Source organism: Melospiza melodia, chromosome 1, assembly GCF_035770615.1.
Source record: "Melospiza melodia melodia isolate bMelMel2 chromosome 1, bMelMel2.pri, whole genome shotgun sequence".
Classification (NCBI taxonomy): domain Eukaryota; kingdom Metazoa; phylum Chordata; class Aves; order Passeriformes; family Passerellidae; genus Melospiza; species Melospiza melodia.
In genome coordinates this window covers 151,600,112-151,620,659 of record NC_086194.1, presented here as the reverse complement: position 1 = coordinate 151,620,659, position 20,548 = coordinate 151,600,112, and the positions used below count along the sequence as shown (strand labels likewise).

General features: G+C 37.0%; 1 protein-coding gene across 2 annotated transcripts in view; it reads left to right on the top strand.

Annotated features, from left to right (window-relative positions):
• Positions 1–20,548, top strand: part of CPQ (carboxypeptidase Q) — a 149,203-nt gene that overhangs the window by 48,373 nt on the left and 80,282 nt on the right. For both annotated transcript variants that reach the window (XM_063172044.1, XM_063172055.1), the window contains exon 4: positions 6,955–7,162. In XM_063172044.1, the coding sequence (XP_063028114.1) occupies positions 6,955–7,162 (208 nt within the window). The remainder of the gene's footprint in view (positions 1–6,954; positions 7,163–20,548) is intronic.

The following is a 20,548-nucleotide window of genomic DNA, read 5'->3' as shown; positions in this document are numbered from 1 at the left end:
GGATTGTTTAACAGAACATCAAAAAGGTGTTTAGTATTCTATAGTAATTAGAAGTGTGGGAGTGAAAAAAGCATTTATGTAGTGAAGATTTTTCAGAGTTTCAGTTTTCCTGAGAAAATATTGTGGCTCACCAGGACAAGTGTCTTGCAGTGGCTTTTTTTTGCTCATTCCCTAAAACTTAATCCAGCCTGTCCCTTCACTTCCTTTTCATATCCAGTTAGGTTTTAAAGTCTTCTCCCCTGTTGTCCCACCCCCTTCTGTTGAGGTTAATGGAAGTGTTTCAGTGAAAAGCTTTTACTCACAAACAGAAAAGATAACTATTTTCTTCTATTTTACTTTTGGGATTTAATTCCATGCTATCTGAGATAATAATAACTATGTTATTCTACTGTTGATTTTTTATTTTTAAAAGTTCTCCTCTTTAGTCCATCCACATAGTTGCCTTTTGTACTAAGATGTTTTGTCTCCTGCTGCCTTGAGAAACGTTTACCCTCTGTCACTGCCGTTTCTATCTTATGGTTTTTTTCCTTGACTACCTTTGTATTCCTGTTGATACTCGTCTTATTTTTTACACCTTAAAAGTGTATCTCCATGAGGGTTTGTTTGCATTGCCACAGCTTGTTGAAGGGAGGTGTTCCTAAATGCATATGAGTTTAAGATTGGTCTGGTTTTTATGGAGGACAGTGTCCCAAGAACATACTTCTCTGAATGGTGGGCTGCTCAGAGAAGGAAGGAAAGAAGAAAAGCACCATCCATATTCTGTTCTGTGAATCTGAGACTTTCTTCTGCCTCCTTTCAGACCTTGCTCCCCTCTGTTTAACTCAGGGGTCGTCTGATTAAAAGGGAGAAGTTTTATGGTGGAAAGACAAATATCCTCTATCCCTACCCTTTTCCTTCAGGTGAGTGTTGGCTGCATGTTACCCTTTCCCATGCCCATCCTTTGAATGGAGGAGGGAGCTCCCTGTGCTGCCCCATGATGTGTTCAGTTCATTGCCAGGGCTGACTCTTGTTTCTGGTGTGTATGGATATGCCTGTGTTGACCCTCTCTGCTACTCCCTATCTCTGATGAATCAGAGACTTGGAAGGAATGGAAGGTACCCTGAAAGCTCTATTGCCTCTTCACACCTATTTGTGCTTGATAATTTTGATATAAGAGGTAATTATAATAATGAAAAACATCATTAAATGGAGATGGTATGGAAAGCAGGTGAGTATTCTTGCTCTTAGTTTGCTTTTGTATTGCTAGCCTTGTGATGCTTCTTTGTCTGATTTGCTACTTTCCAAATTAAGAAAACGAGGGGGGGTTGTTGTTTTGAGTTTTGATTTCTTTTTTGTTTGTTTGTTTGGATTTATTTATATCCTCCGTGTAGGTGTAAAATATAACATCTGTTCTCAGTGAGGATTTTTTGAATTTGTTCTCTGTGCACAGTGGTCCTTGGTGTTGAGGAGGTCATTAAAGATATAAATAAGACTTGTTCTCAAGGCTGAGAAGCTAGGAATTCAACAAAAAAAGTCACAAACAAAGCCTATGAAGCCAGAATCCTTACAGCTGCTGGCAGTTTGGTTTGCCAGTGTGTTCACTCCAGGAGCCTGTTCCTAAACTACCTATTGTAACACACAGCAGGCAGCTGCTTTCTCACAGGGATGTAAACACAGAAGGACAGAGCTTGGTGATTTGTACTGAGCAGAAGGAGGCCAAACAGGTGTATGACTTAAATAGTTCCCTCAAGATTTCAGCTGCTGGAGAGTCATCTTTATGTCTGTAAGATCCAGCAAGTTTCTTTTTCAGTTGAAGAGCAGCTGATGCAAACTTTCATTTTCTACAGATTCTTGGAAAGCTGTTGTACATTCCCAGCAGTTGGGTAGTCCCAGGGTAGAATGCATCGAACTTCATTTGATCATTTTACTATTCAGAGTTGCTTCCTGCTTCTTGTTTGGCAAACCATATTTAATCCATGCTATTTTTAAAAGATTCTGTACTTATTGGAGAATTCTCTTGGTGCTTTGAATATTGGTGTTACTGAATATAATAGTGAAATACAAACATGTATGTGTAAGTTATATTCTGTAACCTAGGACATATGTAATAGTGGCAAAGCTATTATGCTTGTTTGGTAAAGCCTAATTTTATTGAGTGCCCGGCAGTCACTAAGTGCAGTTTTCTAAATGTTAATTTAATTGGAGTCCATGTGGTAACAGAATAATGCTGTGTTCTTCTTCAAAGGGAACTTTCCTTGGTAAGGCTCCATTACACTGCATTATTTATGTGTACCATTTAAATCTATACTTGTATAGTTATATATATATATATATATTTTAATATATATTTTAATATATATTTTTATATATTATATATTTATAATATATGAAAAATATATATTTTTACTCTGCAGTTTCTTAAGATTTTATGTGCATATTCCTATTTGATTTTGAATTTGACAATCTTGATATCTTTTCAACTTACTGTGAATCAACAAATCAAATCCCACCAAGACAATCTAAGAAGCCAACAAAGCAAATGAGTCTTGGGACAAATGATGACAGAAACACAAAATTAGGCTGAATTTATTTATTTTATGTTTTGCCAAGTGGTTGTAAATGGAGAATAGTCTTGATTTTATTTTTATAGACCTAATTCTTCTGAGAATATTAACAATACTTTTGACATCTTTACTAATTGCAGCTACAGTTGGCCTCTCTATCCAGAGATTGGTGAGAATCTTGGAAGAACATACACAGTTGGAGTGCACACAAGGGCAACTTTTCTTTTGTAAGGAGTTTGTAGTGCTGGAAAAGGGGATTTACTTGTGTGGAGTTCAGGCTGTGCCATGCTGCTTGTGATGCAGAGGAAGTTGCAGGAGTGAGGCACTCATGAATAGCCACTCTCCATAGCTAACTGTGAGAGCAAATTGAGTAGTTTTCCTCCTGTTTTGCTGCAGTATGTTACATCACCCCCTTTAAAGTGAAAAGCTTTGTATGTGATGAGGGAATTTTCTGTGCTATGTAGAATATACAAGTGAAAAAAACAACAGCAAAGTGTGTGGAAGATGTGAGCCTGTTACTGAGTTAAGGCTGTGATCTTGCTGTGGGTATAGCTAGTGATTAAAGTAGTCATAGCTCTACTCAGGAATGTATGTTATCATTCAAGTCAATATTAACAAACTAGCTGATCTGATAAGAATTTTTAGTTTACATGTGGTTCATACAGAGAATTTTACATGGGTTCTGTAGAAAATAGGTGGTCACGTATGTAATTAAGAGTCTTCTAATGTGTTTGTCTGAATGAGCAAACTTAGACAACACTGGCAATTCTTAGACAACATTGATTTTTCATTTCCCAACTCTACATTGCTTTTCTAGGTTGATGTGAAGAATGGTGCACTGAGGGTATGTGCATACACATTATGGCTGAAATAAATCTTTCTAAGCTTTTGTATAATCAAGTTTTGATTGGTTGGTGGTTTTTTTTCCTTTTAGCCATGTTAGAGTTCTTGTAATGTCATGCTTACTTCTCTCCTTAGGAGAGTCCCATCATTTTCCAAGGCTTCAACTTGTGATCTGTTTTCTATCAGAGCATCCAGTTTAGCTTGAGGCAGTTACACAGTTTACTTTTCCCTGAGCATTTTAGCTTATCTTAGAGATAAGGGTTGGAAGTCCAGGAACAAAGTAATGGAGCATGCTAGGTCAGCTACCACAGTAAGAAGAGTTAGAAGTGACCTAACACCAGCAGCACATCTTTTAATCCACATTTTTTAGTTTCTCCACATTTGATTGTTTTGCTCAGAAGAGAAACTAACTAGCTGCTTTTTTGAATTTTTATTCTCTCTTTACAATTTTGTGTAAGACACAAGCCACATTTGTTTCTTACTAGCCATTTGACATGTACCACAGAGAAAATGTGGGGGTTTTTTTGAGCCTTTTCTCTGCTTTTATTCATACCATGATACTTCTCTTAAATACTTTCCAAGATGTGAAATCTAGGGCTTTATCAAAAGCAAAACTTAACCACTTTATTTATCTGAATTTTGTCAGCTGTTGAACAAGAATGTCAGGACCAAATGACTGTGAGTTTATTGTAACATTAATATGCTTTCAATTAATAGTTTAAATATGGATGTGAGGTGATTCAGTAGATCTAAAATCAAAACAGATACTTTTGTTAAGTAAATAAAAAATAATGGGAAAACTACTTACCATCTCTTCTGAACACCAAATTATGGTATTGAACTGGGGTATCATCTATTAAATAACCTAACTGCCCTTAAAGTTTTGCAGAATTAATTTAGGGTTTGTTGGATAACAGCATTTTTCAGAGAATGTGTGTTTGAAGCAGATGCTAACATCACTCCCAGGTGTTAGTGGGAAATTCCAGAGGTACACCTTGCTTGCCTGTAGGTAACAATGTTTTTAAGTTGAATGCTGGTGCAGTCAGGGTTCTTTGTGATCTCTATAGGTGCTGTTATGTGATGCTTTCATTTCCTTTTCAAGGTGCAAGGAATTGTAAATGCAAGAGAGTTTAATTTTTTTTAATAAGATCCTTCTTCTTCTGACAAAATAGTCCCAAAATAATGTTTGTTCAGAATCAATGAAAAAAACCCCTTTCTTGTCATCCCCTCTGCTTCCCCTGCCCCCACCAAAAACATTTCTTTCTCCTGATTTCCCCACACTATGTCCTGTTTGCCCTGTTTTGAGCCAAACTGGGAAATGCTTCTCTCCATCTGTTACACAGAATCTGCTAGTAATTTCTATTTTGTTAGTTCTTGCTCAGGTCTTGCCATATGGTCAGTAGCCTTTCCAGTTTTTGGTTATCTTTACATAAAAGGTACTTAATTTGCTCTGTTTACATGTTTTTTGATGTACTCTTTGGCATTTTATTAAGCAATTTGTTATGTAGATGATATACTTAAAACATGGCATGTTTTGCATGCATGAAAACTTTAATCAGGTGCATCCCAGGATGCTTAGTGTCTGCCACAAATGTTTTCTATGTGAGTTCATCGTGCAGCATTAGGAATCTACAGTACTGTGGTATTGCTTTGTGACTTTGTACCAGTCAGGCTTAGGGTCCATTTCCCTTTTTGTAGAGATAATTTGGGCAGTTGTCCATTCCTGTCAGATCCTGGTGTCATCTGAGCTGTTGCTGGCTCTGCCAGCCCATGCCAATATGGTTTAATTTGGATAATAGGCTTTACCTCTGTAATCTTGGCAGAGTGGTAGTTTGAGTATACAAATGACACTTCTGGATAACTTCAAGGTATATTTTTTGGGCTAGCTGGGTAAATTTTGTACCTGCAAATGTTCCTTTACTTGGGGTGTGTAAGCACTGACAACTGTGTGAGTTGTCAGAAGCCTTATCCACAATTGTGGTAGAACATCAGGATGGAGCATCTGCAATAAATGGGCTTGCTGCTTAAATTGGGGAAACAAATACAGTTTAAGGAGTTTCTTTTGTTGAGCATCTGAGAAATAACAAGGACCTCGAAATCAGTGATAAAACTTGAATTACTGCAATTCAGCATATACACCATGTTAGCACTAAGACATAAGCCAGAAGACACAGGCAAAAACATTCATTTAAAATTACCCAAAACAAACAGTTTCTGCTCAGTTGTTAAATGTAGGGTTTGGGGTTTTTTAATATTAGTACATGAAACCATCATCTCTCTTTTTCTTTTTTTGCAGTCTGTTTATTTTACATTGCTTGGAAAGTCTTTTGGTTAACATGCTGGATTTATCCCCAAACACTCAAAGAAATATTAAACATATGCAGCAAGTTATCGCAATTTACAAGTGGGGATGAGGGATGCCTTTTTTTTAAATCTGACAAAGAGAAAGAAAAAAAAGGAAAAAAAAGGTCTGAACTTATAAGTCTACATGGGTTTATCCCACTCAGGGAGTATTACATGGAACAGGAAATGCAGAGTTTCAGGTTAAATGTTATTTCAAAGGTGAGCCGTGGGTTACCTGACCTGCAAAGCTGATGGGAAGAGACACTGGCCTTTGATTGAGGTTCAGCTGTAAACAACCAGGAGCAATAATTTCCTCAACTGTTGTCACTTAATAGACTGATCTGTCTATGCTCTGAGGAAGCTCCTGTGAGACCTCGATTTAACTAATTTTTAGTATTTCCTTGTGAAATAAATGTTTATGCATATCTACTCTGCAGATTATGTTATTGATTACAATATGACTTGTTATTGTTGAGGAGGGATTATTCTTCTCAATAAATATAATTGAATAATCTCTCCCATTTTACTTAATCTGTAACCTTACAAAGTAGGTTTCTCCTTTCCTCCTTAACATATCTCCTCCAGGAATTAAATAGGGTTTTTTTTCCAGTTTAGAAGACTTAAAAACAACCCAGTTTAAATTTTTTATTGTTTGTTTAAGTGTATAAAAAAGTGTATCTGCTGCTGTGAGAAGGCTCACAGGTGAAGATTTTCATGCATTGTGTGTGGTTCTGGGCATCTGGTTTTGGGTGGCCCGCTCAAGTGGGGAGGTTGGTCCAGATGATCTTCCTGCCAACCTCATCTGTTCTGCAATTCTGTTATTTGGAAAATAGCATTAAAATTTAATAGTGAATTTTAATTTCATTACTTGCCACAGTAAAAAAAATGCACTTATGGTAACCTGTTCATTTAGACTTTTCATTGCTTTTCCATTCTCTGGTAAAGCAGTGAATGGAGTGTGATATCAAAGTGTGGCAATGACCTAAACAGAGCTGACAATGAATAGAATTCTAGATATATTTAATAGTAACAGTCAGATATTCTGGTTAGTGTTAAAACATTTGATGTATTTTGTCAAAAGTTTTATTAAGAATTGTAGCTATATCTCTTTTGAGAGTACGGCAGGGATGGTCATGATGGTCATTCTTTTTAATAATTCTACAGTAATGCTAAAAAAATTACAGAGCAAAGTTGTTAACATTATGTTTTGTTGTTTTTTTAACAGTCCACATACTGGGGAGCAGAGTTACCAGCCTAATGTACCCCAAATTCCCACTGCTTGCATCACTGTGGAAGATGCTGAAATGATGTCACGAATGTCTCTCCGTGGCACTAGGATTGTTGTGCACCTGAGGATGGGAGCTAAGACTTATCCAGACTCTCTGTCCTTTAACACTGTGGCAGAGATAGTTGGAAGCAAGTACCCAGAGCAGGTGGGTGAAAACATACAAAACCCCCTCATTTTTTCTTTAAAAATGTGGAAGAAACAATCAAAAACCAAACTGGCCCTTTTGGAGAAATCCCTAAAACAAGTAATTTTTATCCACATTCTCTTCTATATTTTAGACATTTTAGCTTTTCAGTCTTTTACCAGTAACAGGTTTCCTGGCTATGTTTAGCAAGTATATATGGTTGGAATAAACCGTCTGCGCCACAAATTCTGTTTGAACATTTCATAATTCTACATTGTTGCCTTCCATTTGTAAGACTTTTCTTCTTGCTTTCTCTTTTCTTCCAACTTCTTAGCTAAAAATCATACAAACCAAACTCTTGGTGCTGAAGGATTTGTGCCTGGTACAATGTCTTCTGTGTCAGTTTACAACAGGGAATTACTTTTCTGGCAGTATGTTTTATTGTGAAAGTGTTGATGAAATTACAGCAGCACTAGAAATTGCTGCTAGAGTACTGAGCCATAATGCTTTGGTAAACACTGTACTTTTATGGCTTCAATGGAGAAGAAGAATAACTATCATGGACCTTTAAACCAGACAGGAGATTTTATATATTTAAGAGATTTTATCTTTTCTGAGATATCAGTTGGGTAGCTCTGGCTTGTGGTGTCAAAGATTCTCAATGTTAGCATGAGTGCTCAGTTTCAGCAGCTTGGTCACTGGGCAGGGAAAGAGTAACTACCCTGGTGGTTGATTGGTTTACATAAGATCAACTGTTTGTCCAGCTTCATGAAACAAGTATTTACCAAGTTAAATGTTCCAACTTTCTAATTAAGGTTAATTTAACTTAATTTTATGTCATCTGCATTTTAAACAATATTTCTAACCAGTTAATTTGCTATCTTTCCTGAATTATGTTTGGTATATTTCAAAATTTGGCATTTCAATTCAGGTTATGAATTGTTCAAATGTAGCCTTCAAAGATAAGGTGCTTGCCTGGACTTGATTTTCTCTTTGCTGTCCTGCTCTGTTTCTTTAAGTATTGAAGTGGATTGGGATCTCTCCACTACGTCTACTGACAAGCTCATTTTTCTTAAGCATTGGGTAAAGGCTTATTTACAAGCCCCCTGCTGATGATAATGGGAGTGGTAATGGACACACTTTGAAAATGTAACCAAGAAACAGAAAAATAAAACTAGTGAATGTTTAGGTTTTTTAGTACTAGTTTTTTTCCTGTTGGAGCCTTAATGGGTCCTTCACCATGCTCATTCCATTGCATTACTCTGGTAAAAATGGGAACCATCTCGCTATTTAGGCAATAAAATACATGGCAGATCCAAACTCTTACAATGCCCTCTATGCCAAAGTGTTTCAAAATGCAGTACAAATCCAGGGGAACAAAAAGGTGCCATTTCCACAGGCCAAAATTTCAGTTTAAGTTTTGAATTGAAACAAACCGAAATCTGGATCTCTGAACTCTGGGTGAGAAATTAACAGTGCTCTTACAAAGGTCTAAAGCAAAATAGTTTAAAATTAGGTAAAAACCTCTGAAGCATAGCTGCTCACAGATATTGCAACAAATTATGACTTAAATCCCTGAAACATAGTTGAAAATGTGGGTTGCTATAGGACACTGAAGAAAGTGTATGAAGTCTGGTGAAAAGTGATTCAGCTCAAGTTAGAACACACATTTAGGTATACTTGTGTTCATCTATATATTGACCAGAATTAAATATACTGCTTGATTTATAAACAATTAATTGTCTCCTTCCATGAGATTTTAACATATTTATTAAAATAATCGCTGTGAACTGAAATAATGTGTCTGACAAGTTTATGCTAGAAACAATATTTATTATTATTAAAATACATTAAAGGATAAAATTCTTTTTTTCCATACCTCTTTAGAGTTTTTGGGGGGTTCTTTTTTGTTTTGCTTTTGGGGGTTTGTTTTGTTTTGTTTTGGTTTTTTTTTTTTGTTTTTTTTTTTTGTTTTGTTTTGTTTTTTTTTTGTTTTTTTTTTTGTTTTTTTGGGGTTTTTTGGGGTTTTTTTGTTTTTTTTGTTTGTTTGTTTGTTTGTTTGTTTTTTGCTTTTTTTTTAATTTGACCACTTTTGCAGCATATCCAGTTCTGTTCCTCCTTTTAATAATTTTTCCAAGTGCTTTATGTGGATTCTTGCAAATAGCAATTGGGGATTAGGGGGTAAAACTAGAAAAATATTAAGGAAACCAGAAAAATAGAAGTTGACATATTTTTTATATATTTCCTAAAATTTTCCTATATTTTGGACTTAGCTTTCTGAAAGTCATTCCTGCCACAAGAAATGTTGAAATTATCAAAATGGATACTCTGAATTGTTTGAGTTGCAAACCTTGTTTTGGGTACCTATGCTTAACTTCAACACATTTGCATTTCCAAGTAACCTAAAGCAGTAAAAGAAGTGTGACTAATGCTTTGTGAGGCATCAAGCTCTCAGGGGTACATTCATCTTCAGTGGTGATGATGTGACATGAGCACACTTGTCCTGTGTCCTTTTGAGGCATCTTTGTACCCAATGTGCAAATACTTTTGAAAAATTAACCCACTGATACTTCAGATTTCCTTCCTGCTTTTTCCTTTCTGTTTGACTGGTCAGTAGGCAGTAGGCAATTGTTCCAGCTAGCAAAAATGTATGGTGAAATCTACTGCAAGCTGCAACTTTGCAGGACTAAGTTTTCAGATGGTGTAGAAAGCCTCTGAACAGAAAAAGGAAATGGATTTTGTAATTCTGTCATTAAAGTTCAGTGTCTCACCAATGTCTCTGTTCTGTTTATAATTGTATTATTCCCTCTAAGTTAGGAAAGGACTTTTCACCCCAGACAAGACTCTTCCTGTGTCAGAGCGGGTGTGGTCATGCGTGGTCAGAGCAGAGACATCCACCATCCTCGGGGGAGTTGAGGTCCTTGATTAGTGCCTGCTGAGGCCTGATTAACCTGTAGGTGCCTAAAGGAGGTGAGCCTGTGCCTATAAGATAATGAATTCAAGATTCACCTTTTCTTCATATAGACAAATAGGAAACAGTGGGACCAAACATGCTATGACTTGATGTCCTGGCAACGTTTCTGAGCTTGGGATCCCGTTCTCACGGTGCTTAGGACAGCAGTGAGAGTAGAAAACCTGTGGGTTGTGGGACTTAACATATTTAAGCTGGTATGACTGCTGACAACTGAGCCAAAGAGTTTGTGAAATGATAAAGGTGTGGTAGCAGAACCTGCTGAGGTCCAGGCTATTGTGGGCTAGAGACATTTGCAGTCCATTCCTGACTTTTATCTTGGAGGAGTATTTGAGAATTCTTTTGCACCTAGGCCCATGCTGCTAGCATCCTTTTGTGTTGTATTGTGTGCTGGTGAGATGTTTTATTTAAACTATGTAAGCTGACACTGGAGACTGACTGACTGAGAAATTCACAAGTTAACTAATGTGGTTTTCATTTGAAATTCTGGCAGAGTTGGCAGTAAAACATGTTTGTCTTCTCATTTTAATACAGATGTAACATGATTGGTCTTAAAGCACAGCAGCAACCATTCCCATCTCTGGGGAAATGCTATAAATAGCAGCTGTTTGTTGTTAATCTGGCTTCAATGTACCTAATGTGCCAAACATGGAACCACTAAATATGTGATTAACTGAAAAGGTATCAAAATGGATAAAGTTATAACTCTTCTGCAATCTTGACTTTCAGTGTCTTTTCATACTCTGTGTTTCTTGGTGTGCAGCACTGTTTTACTTATCTTACAGTTACTAAGTGATGAAAAAACTGTTTCCTAAGTGCCCTACAAAGTACATGAATTTGCTGCTAATTATTCTGTGATACAGGATAAATGCTTTAGAGCAGAAACAGAGGAGCTTAGAATCCTGGAGAGCTGTTCCAGGAATTTACTCTACAAAGCTTTTTGCCTCCTGGTTTTATGGAACGCCATATCTGCAGTTTGTGCAATTTGAAAATTGTCTCCATTTTGAACACCAAGAACATGAAAGACCATTGAAGAATGCACTGTAGCTTTGAGCCAAGTTTGATCAGCACTTTGAAAGTAGCAGTCCTAGGGATGACCTGAGAAACAGAGATGATAACATGGTAGCATGGATTGTGAGGTTCTTTACCAGTCTGTGATTGATGTAACAGAACCTGTTCTGCAAAGGATATAGATGCTTGTTTATTTTTTCATTCTTCTTCCTTTCCCAGTTTCAAAGATCAGCCCTGTCTCAGATTTTGTGATGCTGGGCAAAGATCCAGGGAACAAGAGAACATAAAAAATGTTCTCTTCTGAGCCTGTTAGGCATTCATGCACATAACGGAAGAAATAATTTGTAGACCAAAAATCCACCCCAACCTCAAGAAAAAAAATCAACAAAAACAACCAGACTTTTCTGAAGATATGTAATACTCAGTGCAGTGTTGTTTTATGGCCTGGCATCAGTTCTACATATGTTAACAAAATGTCTATCCATTAGGTCTTTGATGTGGTTTCCAGATATCCCTATGCTCAAAGTAAATCATGCATACAATAGAGCTTTGAGGAGAAATATTTTAAGAGCCTGATGCCATCATATTATGGCTCCATTATCACATTTTCTCCATGTGGATTGTTTTGCTATTCATTCCAAAAAGTTGAATGGTTCTAAATACAATTCTGTGAACCTTTCTCCTGTGACTGTAAGCTGATCCCTGTTGCTGCTACAATTTAAGTGAATTTGAAAGAATTAGAAGATTATTATGGAGATTTGGTTTTGAAAGTTTTGAGAGTGCCTGCCCATTACTTCATGACAGTGAACTGGTGGGCAAGAGAATTAGAAAAAGAAATGGTAAAAAAGAAACAAGAGAAAGGGTAAAGAAAGAACATTGGCAATGTTGGGAAATGTATTTTCTTTGAAGTACTTTTGTTGATATTTGCTGAAATAAGTAGTACCTCTGGGTGTGTTTGTTTTATTAATAACTGGCTTTCATACTATTAATTGGAGCCTGTTTTTTATCCTGTGCCTTGTGGGAGTGGCAATATTGCTGTCATTTGTTCTAAAACAGAGGTCTTGTCATGATGAGAACAGTCAAATTAATATGAGACTGATATGGAGGAAATTTTTCGTTGTAACATGATTATTTTATTTCTTTGTTTGTTTGTTTATTTAGTTATTTTAACTACCAGAAGGCCTATCAGATTTTAAGACTAAAGGGCATGCTGGATTTTGTGGTGTAAAGCATGGCAAATATTCTAAAACCTGAATCGCCTATTTAAAACCCAAGAGCTGACTGAAAGCATTTAATTCTGCTAGGGAAAACTTGGCAGTAGTTCCCCTCCTGATTAAATGGCCATTGCACCCTAATGTAATCATGTTTTTAGAAACTTCAGTATCCGGTGTGCAATAGCTATAACTTAAATTTCATTTGTACATACGGGGTTGATGTTGTTTAGTGGCAACAGTTGAAAAACATTGTACTACTTAGAGCTGGGTGTCTGAAATATTGGTGGAGCAAGTGAATGTTTATATGTGGAAGAAAGATTCAAAACAACTTAGATATTTTCAAAAATTATTTTCCTGATACAATTTTTCTGGAAGGAACTCTTGAAGGGTCACCAGTGTATTGTGACCTTTATGAGGTTCATGTGTTTTCCAAATAACCAGACCATGTCCATATGTGGGCAGGTGAGAGTGGGGGGGATGGTCAGGGTGGTAGCAGTCTCTGCTGATCCTGAAGGCACCCGAAGCTGCTCTGTGTCCCAGCTTGGTGATACCAGAAGAAGAGTAAGGAATGTGGTCCACTAGGTCTGAGCAAACCAGCAACTCTTGGAAAGGGTTCTCCTCTTGCCAGCTGAGGCACAGTTGCTGTCACTGCATTTAAACCTTTGAAATATGAAGGAAGAATATATTAGCTTTAGTGATCACCAATGCCTGCTCCACAAGGAGCAGCACCTTCTTAGAGTCTCAACTCAGTGGCATACAGTTGGCCATGTCCTGGGTCACTGCAGCACCAGGGTGACAGAGGCAAGGGATGAGGACGTGTAGGTGGCCTTCCTCACTGGGGTCAAGTGGAGTTTGGAAGAATTGAATGGCGCTGTCACCCTGCTATATATGTTCTATTTTTATTCTCCTGATGTAAGTCTAGCCAGTGAGCTTCCTGCCTTCCACCGGAGCGTGGCCATAAATATCACCTGTACATGACAGCTGGCTGCCCACCCCAGCTCCTTCCTTTATTTGAATCTAGACTGGTTTCTGCCCAAAGCTACTTGCTGGACCTTTGATCTGGGCACTACTCTTCAGAGTGTTTGGTTGTGTTTTAAATCCTTTACATCCTAAACTGTAACCAACTAAATTCTGACACTAGAAATTAAAAAGTAACATTTAAAGTGCTTGTTCTGTTGGTCAGCAAATTAATCAGAGCATGCAGTTTTTGTAGTCCTTTTGATGGTGTGAGTATAAACAGATACACTATAATATTTTTTCTTTCCAACCGTTCTTTTTTGTCTACTCCCACACAGCAGTTTAAAGAATTACTGTGGGATTTTATTTCAGTAATAATTTACAAATACACATAGGATTTACAAATGGTTGTGAAAGCTCTTTTTCTCCACGTTGCAAAAGTTATCTTCTAAAATTACACTGTGTCTTTCTTGCATTCTGATATGCAAGAATGTCTAAAGGGTAGTCCTGCGTTTGGCAGATGTAAAACTTGCCTGAGGTGTGAAGTAAGAAACACCACAATACTGAGGAGGAAGGAGAAAAGAAACAATATTTTTCTTTTCATTATGGATAAGTAGGTGCCACAAAGACTAGTGCCTAGTGTCAAGGGTTAGTTAGTCTCAAAGCAACTGTTCTCTACAGGGGTTTTCAAATACCTGTACTTGTATATTTGTATTTGTTAGCTGCAGACTATATGCTTAACCTTGTACAACAGGAGGAGGACTACCAAGACCTTGTCTTTTCATGAATGTCATGTTAAAAAAGTACATATTTTCCATACAAATTTAGTGGAAAACTGCTTGTCTAAGAGTATGTGGGCTGGATATTGAGGGCTCTTCAACACAGATTCAGACATTCCCACATGCAGGACCAAGGTGGAAGATCTGACTGTGAGATTTTTACCTAGTGGACAGAGCTAACATTGTTGATGGAATGGATGGAGAAATACTAAAAGAAGTGAAATGAAAAATGATCAGGTTGAGACTGCGGTGCAAGGGGGAAAGAACTTGGCCTGCTAATCACATTGAGATACTGACAGCAGAGTTGTTACTCTGAGAACTGTGTGATTGCAGCAACTGAGATGGTTACTCAAGGATGTGGAGTATGTAGCAGAAGTCATAGTTTTGGTGGACAGACAGAGCTGGTGAAACATGGAACCAGCTCCTGAATTGAGGGTAGACTTGTAGGGTTTTAGGCCTCCCATTGCTGCTTTGTGAGATCTGGCAGTGGGGAGGAGTGGTGTAAACAATAAGCTGATACAGTTGGTGTGGTCTTTAATAGACCACATTGGATGGAATTGGATGTTCTCAAAACCTTGGTTTACTAACAAAGTACATTATAAAAATATTACTATCATTTGTTCTTTTTCTTTTTAAAAGCTTTTTAAAATTCTTTAAAATTCTTTTGCTATTGTCATGTAGTTTATACTTTGGTCTGGAAGAAGGCCCCCAGGCTTCTGAGACCTTAAAGGTCTTGAACTTGGCTACTCTAGCTTTGTTGTAAATGTAGCTGCAATGGTACAAACATATTTGGTACGGTTTGGCAAAGCAAAATACCCTGTAAAACACATAATACCAGTAAAATCTGTCCAAAATACTTGTTATTAAAATGTTAAAGATCTTGTGAGTCTGGCAGGCATAGATCTTAAATCAAAGAATGAGTTTTGTTCATAAAGTTTCTCAACTGTTGTCAGTACTTATACCGATATGTCATGATATAATATGTAAGTTATCTAGAATTTCATTGTGCACAAATATAATTCTAATTCATTGTAACAGGTAAATTGAACTTTGGACAAAAATACTCTTGTCTCCTTTCAATAGTATTTGTCACAAATATAAACTGATTTATGTGGTTGGAACTGAGATCCCATTATTTTTTACTGAAGTCGCAAAGGATAAAAGGATGTTACAGGGTCTTTAACTGAAAATGTATTCTGTACTACAGGTTTTGTAGATTTGCTTCTTTACACATACTGAAAAACATGTTCCTCACAGTCTGCATTGGCCTTTCACATTTGTCATTTATCCCATAGACTAATTTACATATGTGAACAAAAATATACTAAAATGGTTATTCTTCTGGTAGTTACATAATTCCTTGAGATCTGAATTCTTTCCCAGGGTTTGAATTTACAACCATAATTGTGAAATATTAGTCTCAAAAACAGTTTACAGTTTTCTGGTATAAATTATTCAGAAAAAAACCCCTGTGTTCCAACTCATTCAATCAGATATTAACATGTAGAGGATGAATGGAATAATATCATGATGTAAGATTAAATAGTCTGAAAACTATATTGTGTTAGAAATTGCACCACATCAGTGGGCTTTTTTTTTTTTCCCTAGAGTGCATATAAGGAATTAGAGATAGAATTATCTGTGTATTTTAAATATTTTAATGTGGAGAATTATATTAATGTTGTCACACTACTTCTGTAATTCTGGGCTTTATTTTTTAAATCGTGTACCTGGCCTTATGATCTTTGTGCTTCGTTTTTACTTTCAGTGATGTCAGCTGGACAAAGATTTTTCTCATCCTCTTTGTGTGCCAAGTTTAATATGCTGCTTGTGTGAGAAGGTATTTAGTGAAATAAAATTTAAAAAAATTTGTTGCTGTAATGATGTGTGTGCATATATACATAAGATAGTTTTAGGACACTGCCTTCTGTGGCACGCTGCTCAGAAGAGTAGAGCATATTCTACCATTCCAAATGTGAAGTCTCAATCATCCAGCTTCTTGCTAAGAGAAAATTACTCAGGTCTGAAATGTGATGTCCTCCATCTTCTTCTTTCACCTTTCAAATAATCAGGAAGAGGACCTGAGGTCACATTATTCTTTGTGAAGGAAAGGAGAAACAGCATCTTTAACTGTTGTCAAGAATGTTTCTTTCTGTCTTATCTTACAAGCAGATAATACAGCTTGTGGTCTGTTCTGCTTGTATGACTTTGTTTCTTGGCATTGTGAACCTGAAGTCTTGGGTTTATATTCTCCACTTCTGCCTGAAGTCCACTGACCTTAGTTTATATGTCACAGTGCTTCAGGGATATGTTCACTTAGCTGGAATTAACATTCAGATGATACTTTGTTTGACCGTCTCTTAACACGTTCTGCAAGTGGTTCTGCGGGTCCTCCTGGAAGACTGCAGCTGTGCATATAAATAGGCTACAGTTAATAACCCTATTTATAGCAAGCCCAAGTCTGATGTTCTTTCTCGCTAATTGGACTTTCCAGCCTTCAGATAAATTCAACAAAATAATTGGATTGCACCATTATCCACTAAGTACGATACATTTACTTTTTCATTGATTAATTTGGCAGTTTAAGTTAAAATTGCCTAGACTAATTTAAATTATTAGTTTCAGCAAAGTGATACAACTAAGTATAAAGAAATATAAATAAGATGTCTTTGATAGACTGGTTAAATTTCAACAAAATTAGTAAAGATAATATTCTAGATTATATGAAAGTACAAAAACTTTCTATTCTTTTGTCTCTGGACTTTGTTATGCACACAATGTCCTGCTAGGGATCAACATAACAGCCCTTGTTGCTCCTTCAAAATCCCCAGCAAGCCTTTCAGAAAGCTTGAGAATGCTTTCGGAATGCTCCAAGCCAGCAATGGTTAGGACTCAAATTACTTCAATTTTCTTTAATCTCTAACAGGGTTTTCAGTGAATTAAGAACAATTTCAGCTAAGTTCACAATCACACTTCATTGTGACCTTCTGAATCTGGTAGTGACTGGACCATGGTGAGGGAATGTGATTACAGGTATTGCCATGGTCAGAAACATGAAAGTACTAAGTACTCTGAAGAAGAAAACAGCAATTCAGAATAGTCCTGGCAAATTCATAGGAATCACTCATACTCATCAGGATGAAATGGGATCTGTTTATCTTTAGGAAGCAGAAATGTAATGTACAATGTGCCCCTGGCAAGGTGCCTCATACCTTGGCCTTATTCACTGAAATCAGTTCTAAAGTACTTACAACGTAGCAGGCATGGCACAAATTGTACAATGAGATTATATCCAGCTTTTCCTTGGAATATCTGCCCTGCCCTGTAAGAAAGCATATTTTAGATGCATTCACAACTTGGAGAATTGAGAAGTGACACTTGAAGAACATGTTTGTACAGGGACAAGTGGAGGCATCTAGACAATCTTTCATGGGTGCCTAAGTTCCTAAGAGAGCATCTGGTCGGGCATGCTGTAATTAATGCTGTTTTTTATAAAAGTCTCTGCATGAAAGAGACGGTTTTGTTTTCTAATGATATATGTAGCCCATTTAAAAATCTTTTAGTGACCTTTCAGCATAGGATTCTGCAACATCACAAAGCAAAAATCTTAGTTATTTTAGATCCAGACAGTAATACATGGTTAGGAAAATACAGAATTTGCATGTCTGTCAAATTAAATCATTTGCTATTAAATTCAGTGTTGGTAAAGGGTAAAGGAGTCTAAGTTTGTGTTGAAAAGCACAGAGACCACTCATCTTTGGTTTCTAATAAGAAGCTTTTCTTTAATTGGGAAGGCTGTATATGTTTAAAGGTAAAACAAAAAGAAAATTCCAACCAAACCTTCCCCTGCTTAACTGAGGATCTCTTAAGTCATTTAATTAAGATGATCTCTGAAAGCCACTAAAATGATGAAGAATGAGCAGCTAGCTTGAAGTAATTTTAGCTGTTAAAATCTAGTGGCATAGAAACTGTATAAATTGCTATAAAAACACTTTTAGTGGTTTGAACAGATCTTCTTTGTCTATAATTGCATTTGCATTTAAATGTATATTTTTTAGAAATAGATAAGGATTTCTTCTCTCAGGGTGGTACAAAAAGATACTAGCATGGTTTCAATAACTTCATTTTGCTTCTTTGAGCACTTTATAATCTATTGTTGAATCTTTGAGGCTGAGAACTGATTTTTTTTTCTCTTCCCTTATCTGAAACCACATATTTCATTGTAATGTGAATCATAATTGCTAATACCAATTTAAAACTGGGCTGTTGAAACAAGCAGAACCAGAGATCAAAGGATTATCTGCACTGTGTCCAATAATACAGCATGTTGCTTTATGGATGCAGCACTGACTTGGGATATGACTGTGGTGACTCTAATAATGTTGTGTCTTTTTCATCATGTAACTCAAACCATCCATCTCTTGTGGTGTGGAATAAAAGACATCTTTGTCTCCTTTTTCGTTGATGAACCAAGTGCAGATAGAAACTTTGTTGGATGATAATTCACAGAAGTTATTTTTCTGAAACAATTAGCATAATGTGCAATTGCTCTAAAACTGACCTACTGAATTAGTAATTAAGAAACCTCCATTTATCTAAAGTTCTATGGACAGTCCAGTGAAGAACTGCCATTTTTTCAGAACTCTCTTCATTTTCTCTCCAGTGTCTCAAGTTTAATTAAACCTTTGCCTCTAGAAGAAAATAAAATTATTTCTGCCACAGGTTTAACAAGCATGCATGCTTAATGATTTTGTTCTGCAGTTGAAATTGGAATTGATTGAATATGTGTATCCATACAGACGATCAATATTTTAAAATGTGATATATATAAAATGTTTATCACAATTTTTTTGAACCTTGGAAAAAGGATCTTTTCACTCCTTGTTTTAATGCTTTTTGAATAGAAAAAAAGGAGAAATGGTAGCATAAATAGCAAAATTGACTCAAACTGTGAACAAAAGAATGAAATAATTCTACATCACTTTTTTCACATGCATAATAAATGGCACAAAATATTTAATTGTGAATAATGAAACCACTTTGTAGGTAATTCAACTATCACAAATTTACAAATCTGAAGCAAATGTGAATTCAAGATATCATGATGTGATCTCCTGCTTCAGTCTTGGCCTGGGAGTTGCAACCTTTACCGCTGAAACACTTCCTACATTGCAGATATTGCACTGCACTACATTGGTGGGGTGCCAGATTTCTACCTCTCTTTGCCTCACATCCTGTCATCATAAACCAGCAGCCATCCCCAAGATGTAATCCTCACCATCTGGCTTACTGCAGTCCCTTTTTGAAGTGGTGTGGATTGTCTGTCGTCCTTCTCCCATTTGTTTGAAATTAAATGCAGGAATTGTTTAGCTGTGTGCTACAGCCAGATTCTCACACTGTGCCCTGCAGAGTACCAAATGATGGAAACCTTATTGGTGGTCGACCAAATGAGTCAGCTGGTGGGCAGGCTGCAGTTTGGGAAGAGGAAGGAAGTGTTGTGCAGGTCACGAGCCTGTGACCCTTGTGGTGCTTTGGCTCAGCTCAGCCATGAATGGGGTCATTTTGTGGGCCAGGAGCAGATTTTTGAATGAAGAGGTGTGCTGAAATACCCATTGTGTTTCTTGCTGTCATTCTTATTTATTTTTGTGATGCTTTAACTGTGTGCCTGTTCTGCTGTTCCTCTGCTGAGTGCCTGCATGTGTGGTCAGTGTGTCTTCCCCAACTCCCCCAGCTGGTTTGGCCTGGGGAGTGCTGACTTTGCAAGGCTGGCTCCTGGCGAAAGGCAGTTGGAGTTTGGGAGCTTTCACTGGGTGTTGCTGAAGAGATTTTTTGCCTTCAGTTGGTCACTTGATGTAATCCATACCGTGCTAGCATTTTGAGGGAGGCACATTTATTTTGATTACAAATGTTAAGTAACTGCTCTCCAAGTTCAAGGTAACCTACAAAGGATTGCTTCTCCTACCCATTTCCAATTTATGCCTTGAAAGGAAATGGGGGAATGAAGTATTAAGAAAAAAGTTTCTGCTTTTGGGTATTTATGCATTAAAGTAACTCCAAAGAAACTGACTGTGCTAAATACTATTCTGTCTGAAGCTCTAATCCACAAAGAAAACCACAGAGGTACTACCCAAAGGCTGCTGTAAGCTTGTCTGGTGGAATTTAGCCTTCTAGAGTTGGCATGGTCAGTGTCCAGGTCAGAAGATAAGATGCCTGTGTTTCAAAGTTAATGGTTAAAAAAGAGAACAACATTCATGGCTTTCCCACTTCTCTGTCAAAATGCTTCTAGTCCTTCCTCCAGCAGTCCCCATGAGTGGTGATGAAACTCCTGTTGTTCAGTTCTCTCTTCCTACTTTTCAGCAACCTCAGAGAATTCTGGGATGAGCTGTTAAGAGAACATAAACTCAGGCACCAATAACATGACAACAAGACAAGTCTACATTTTCTTTCCTCCTCACCATGGATTTCAGCTGTAATA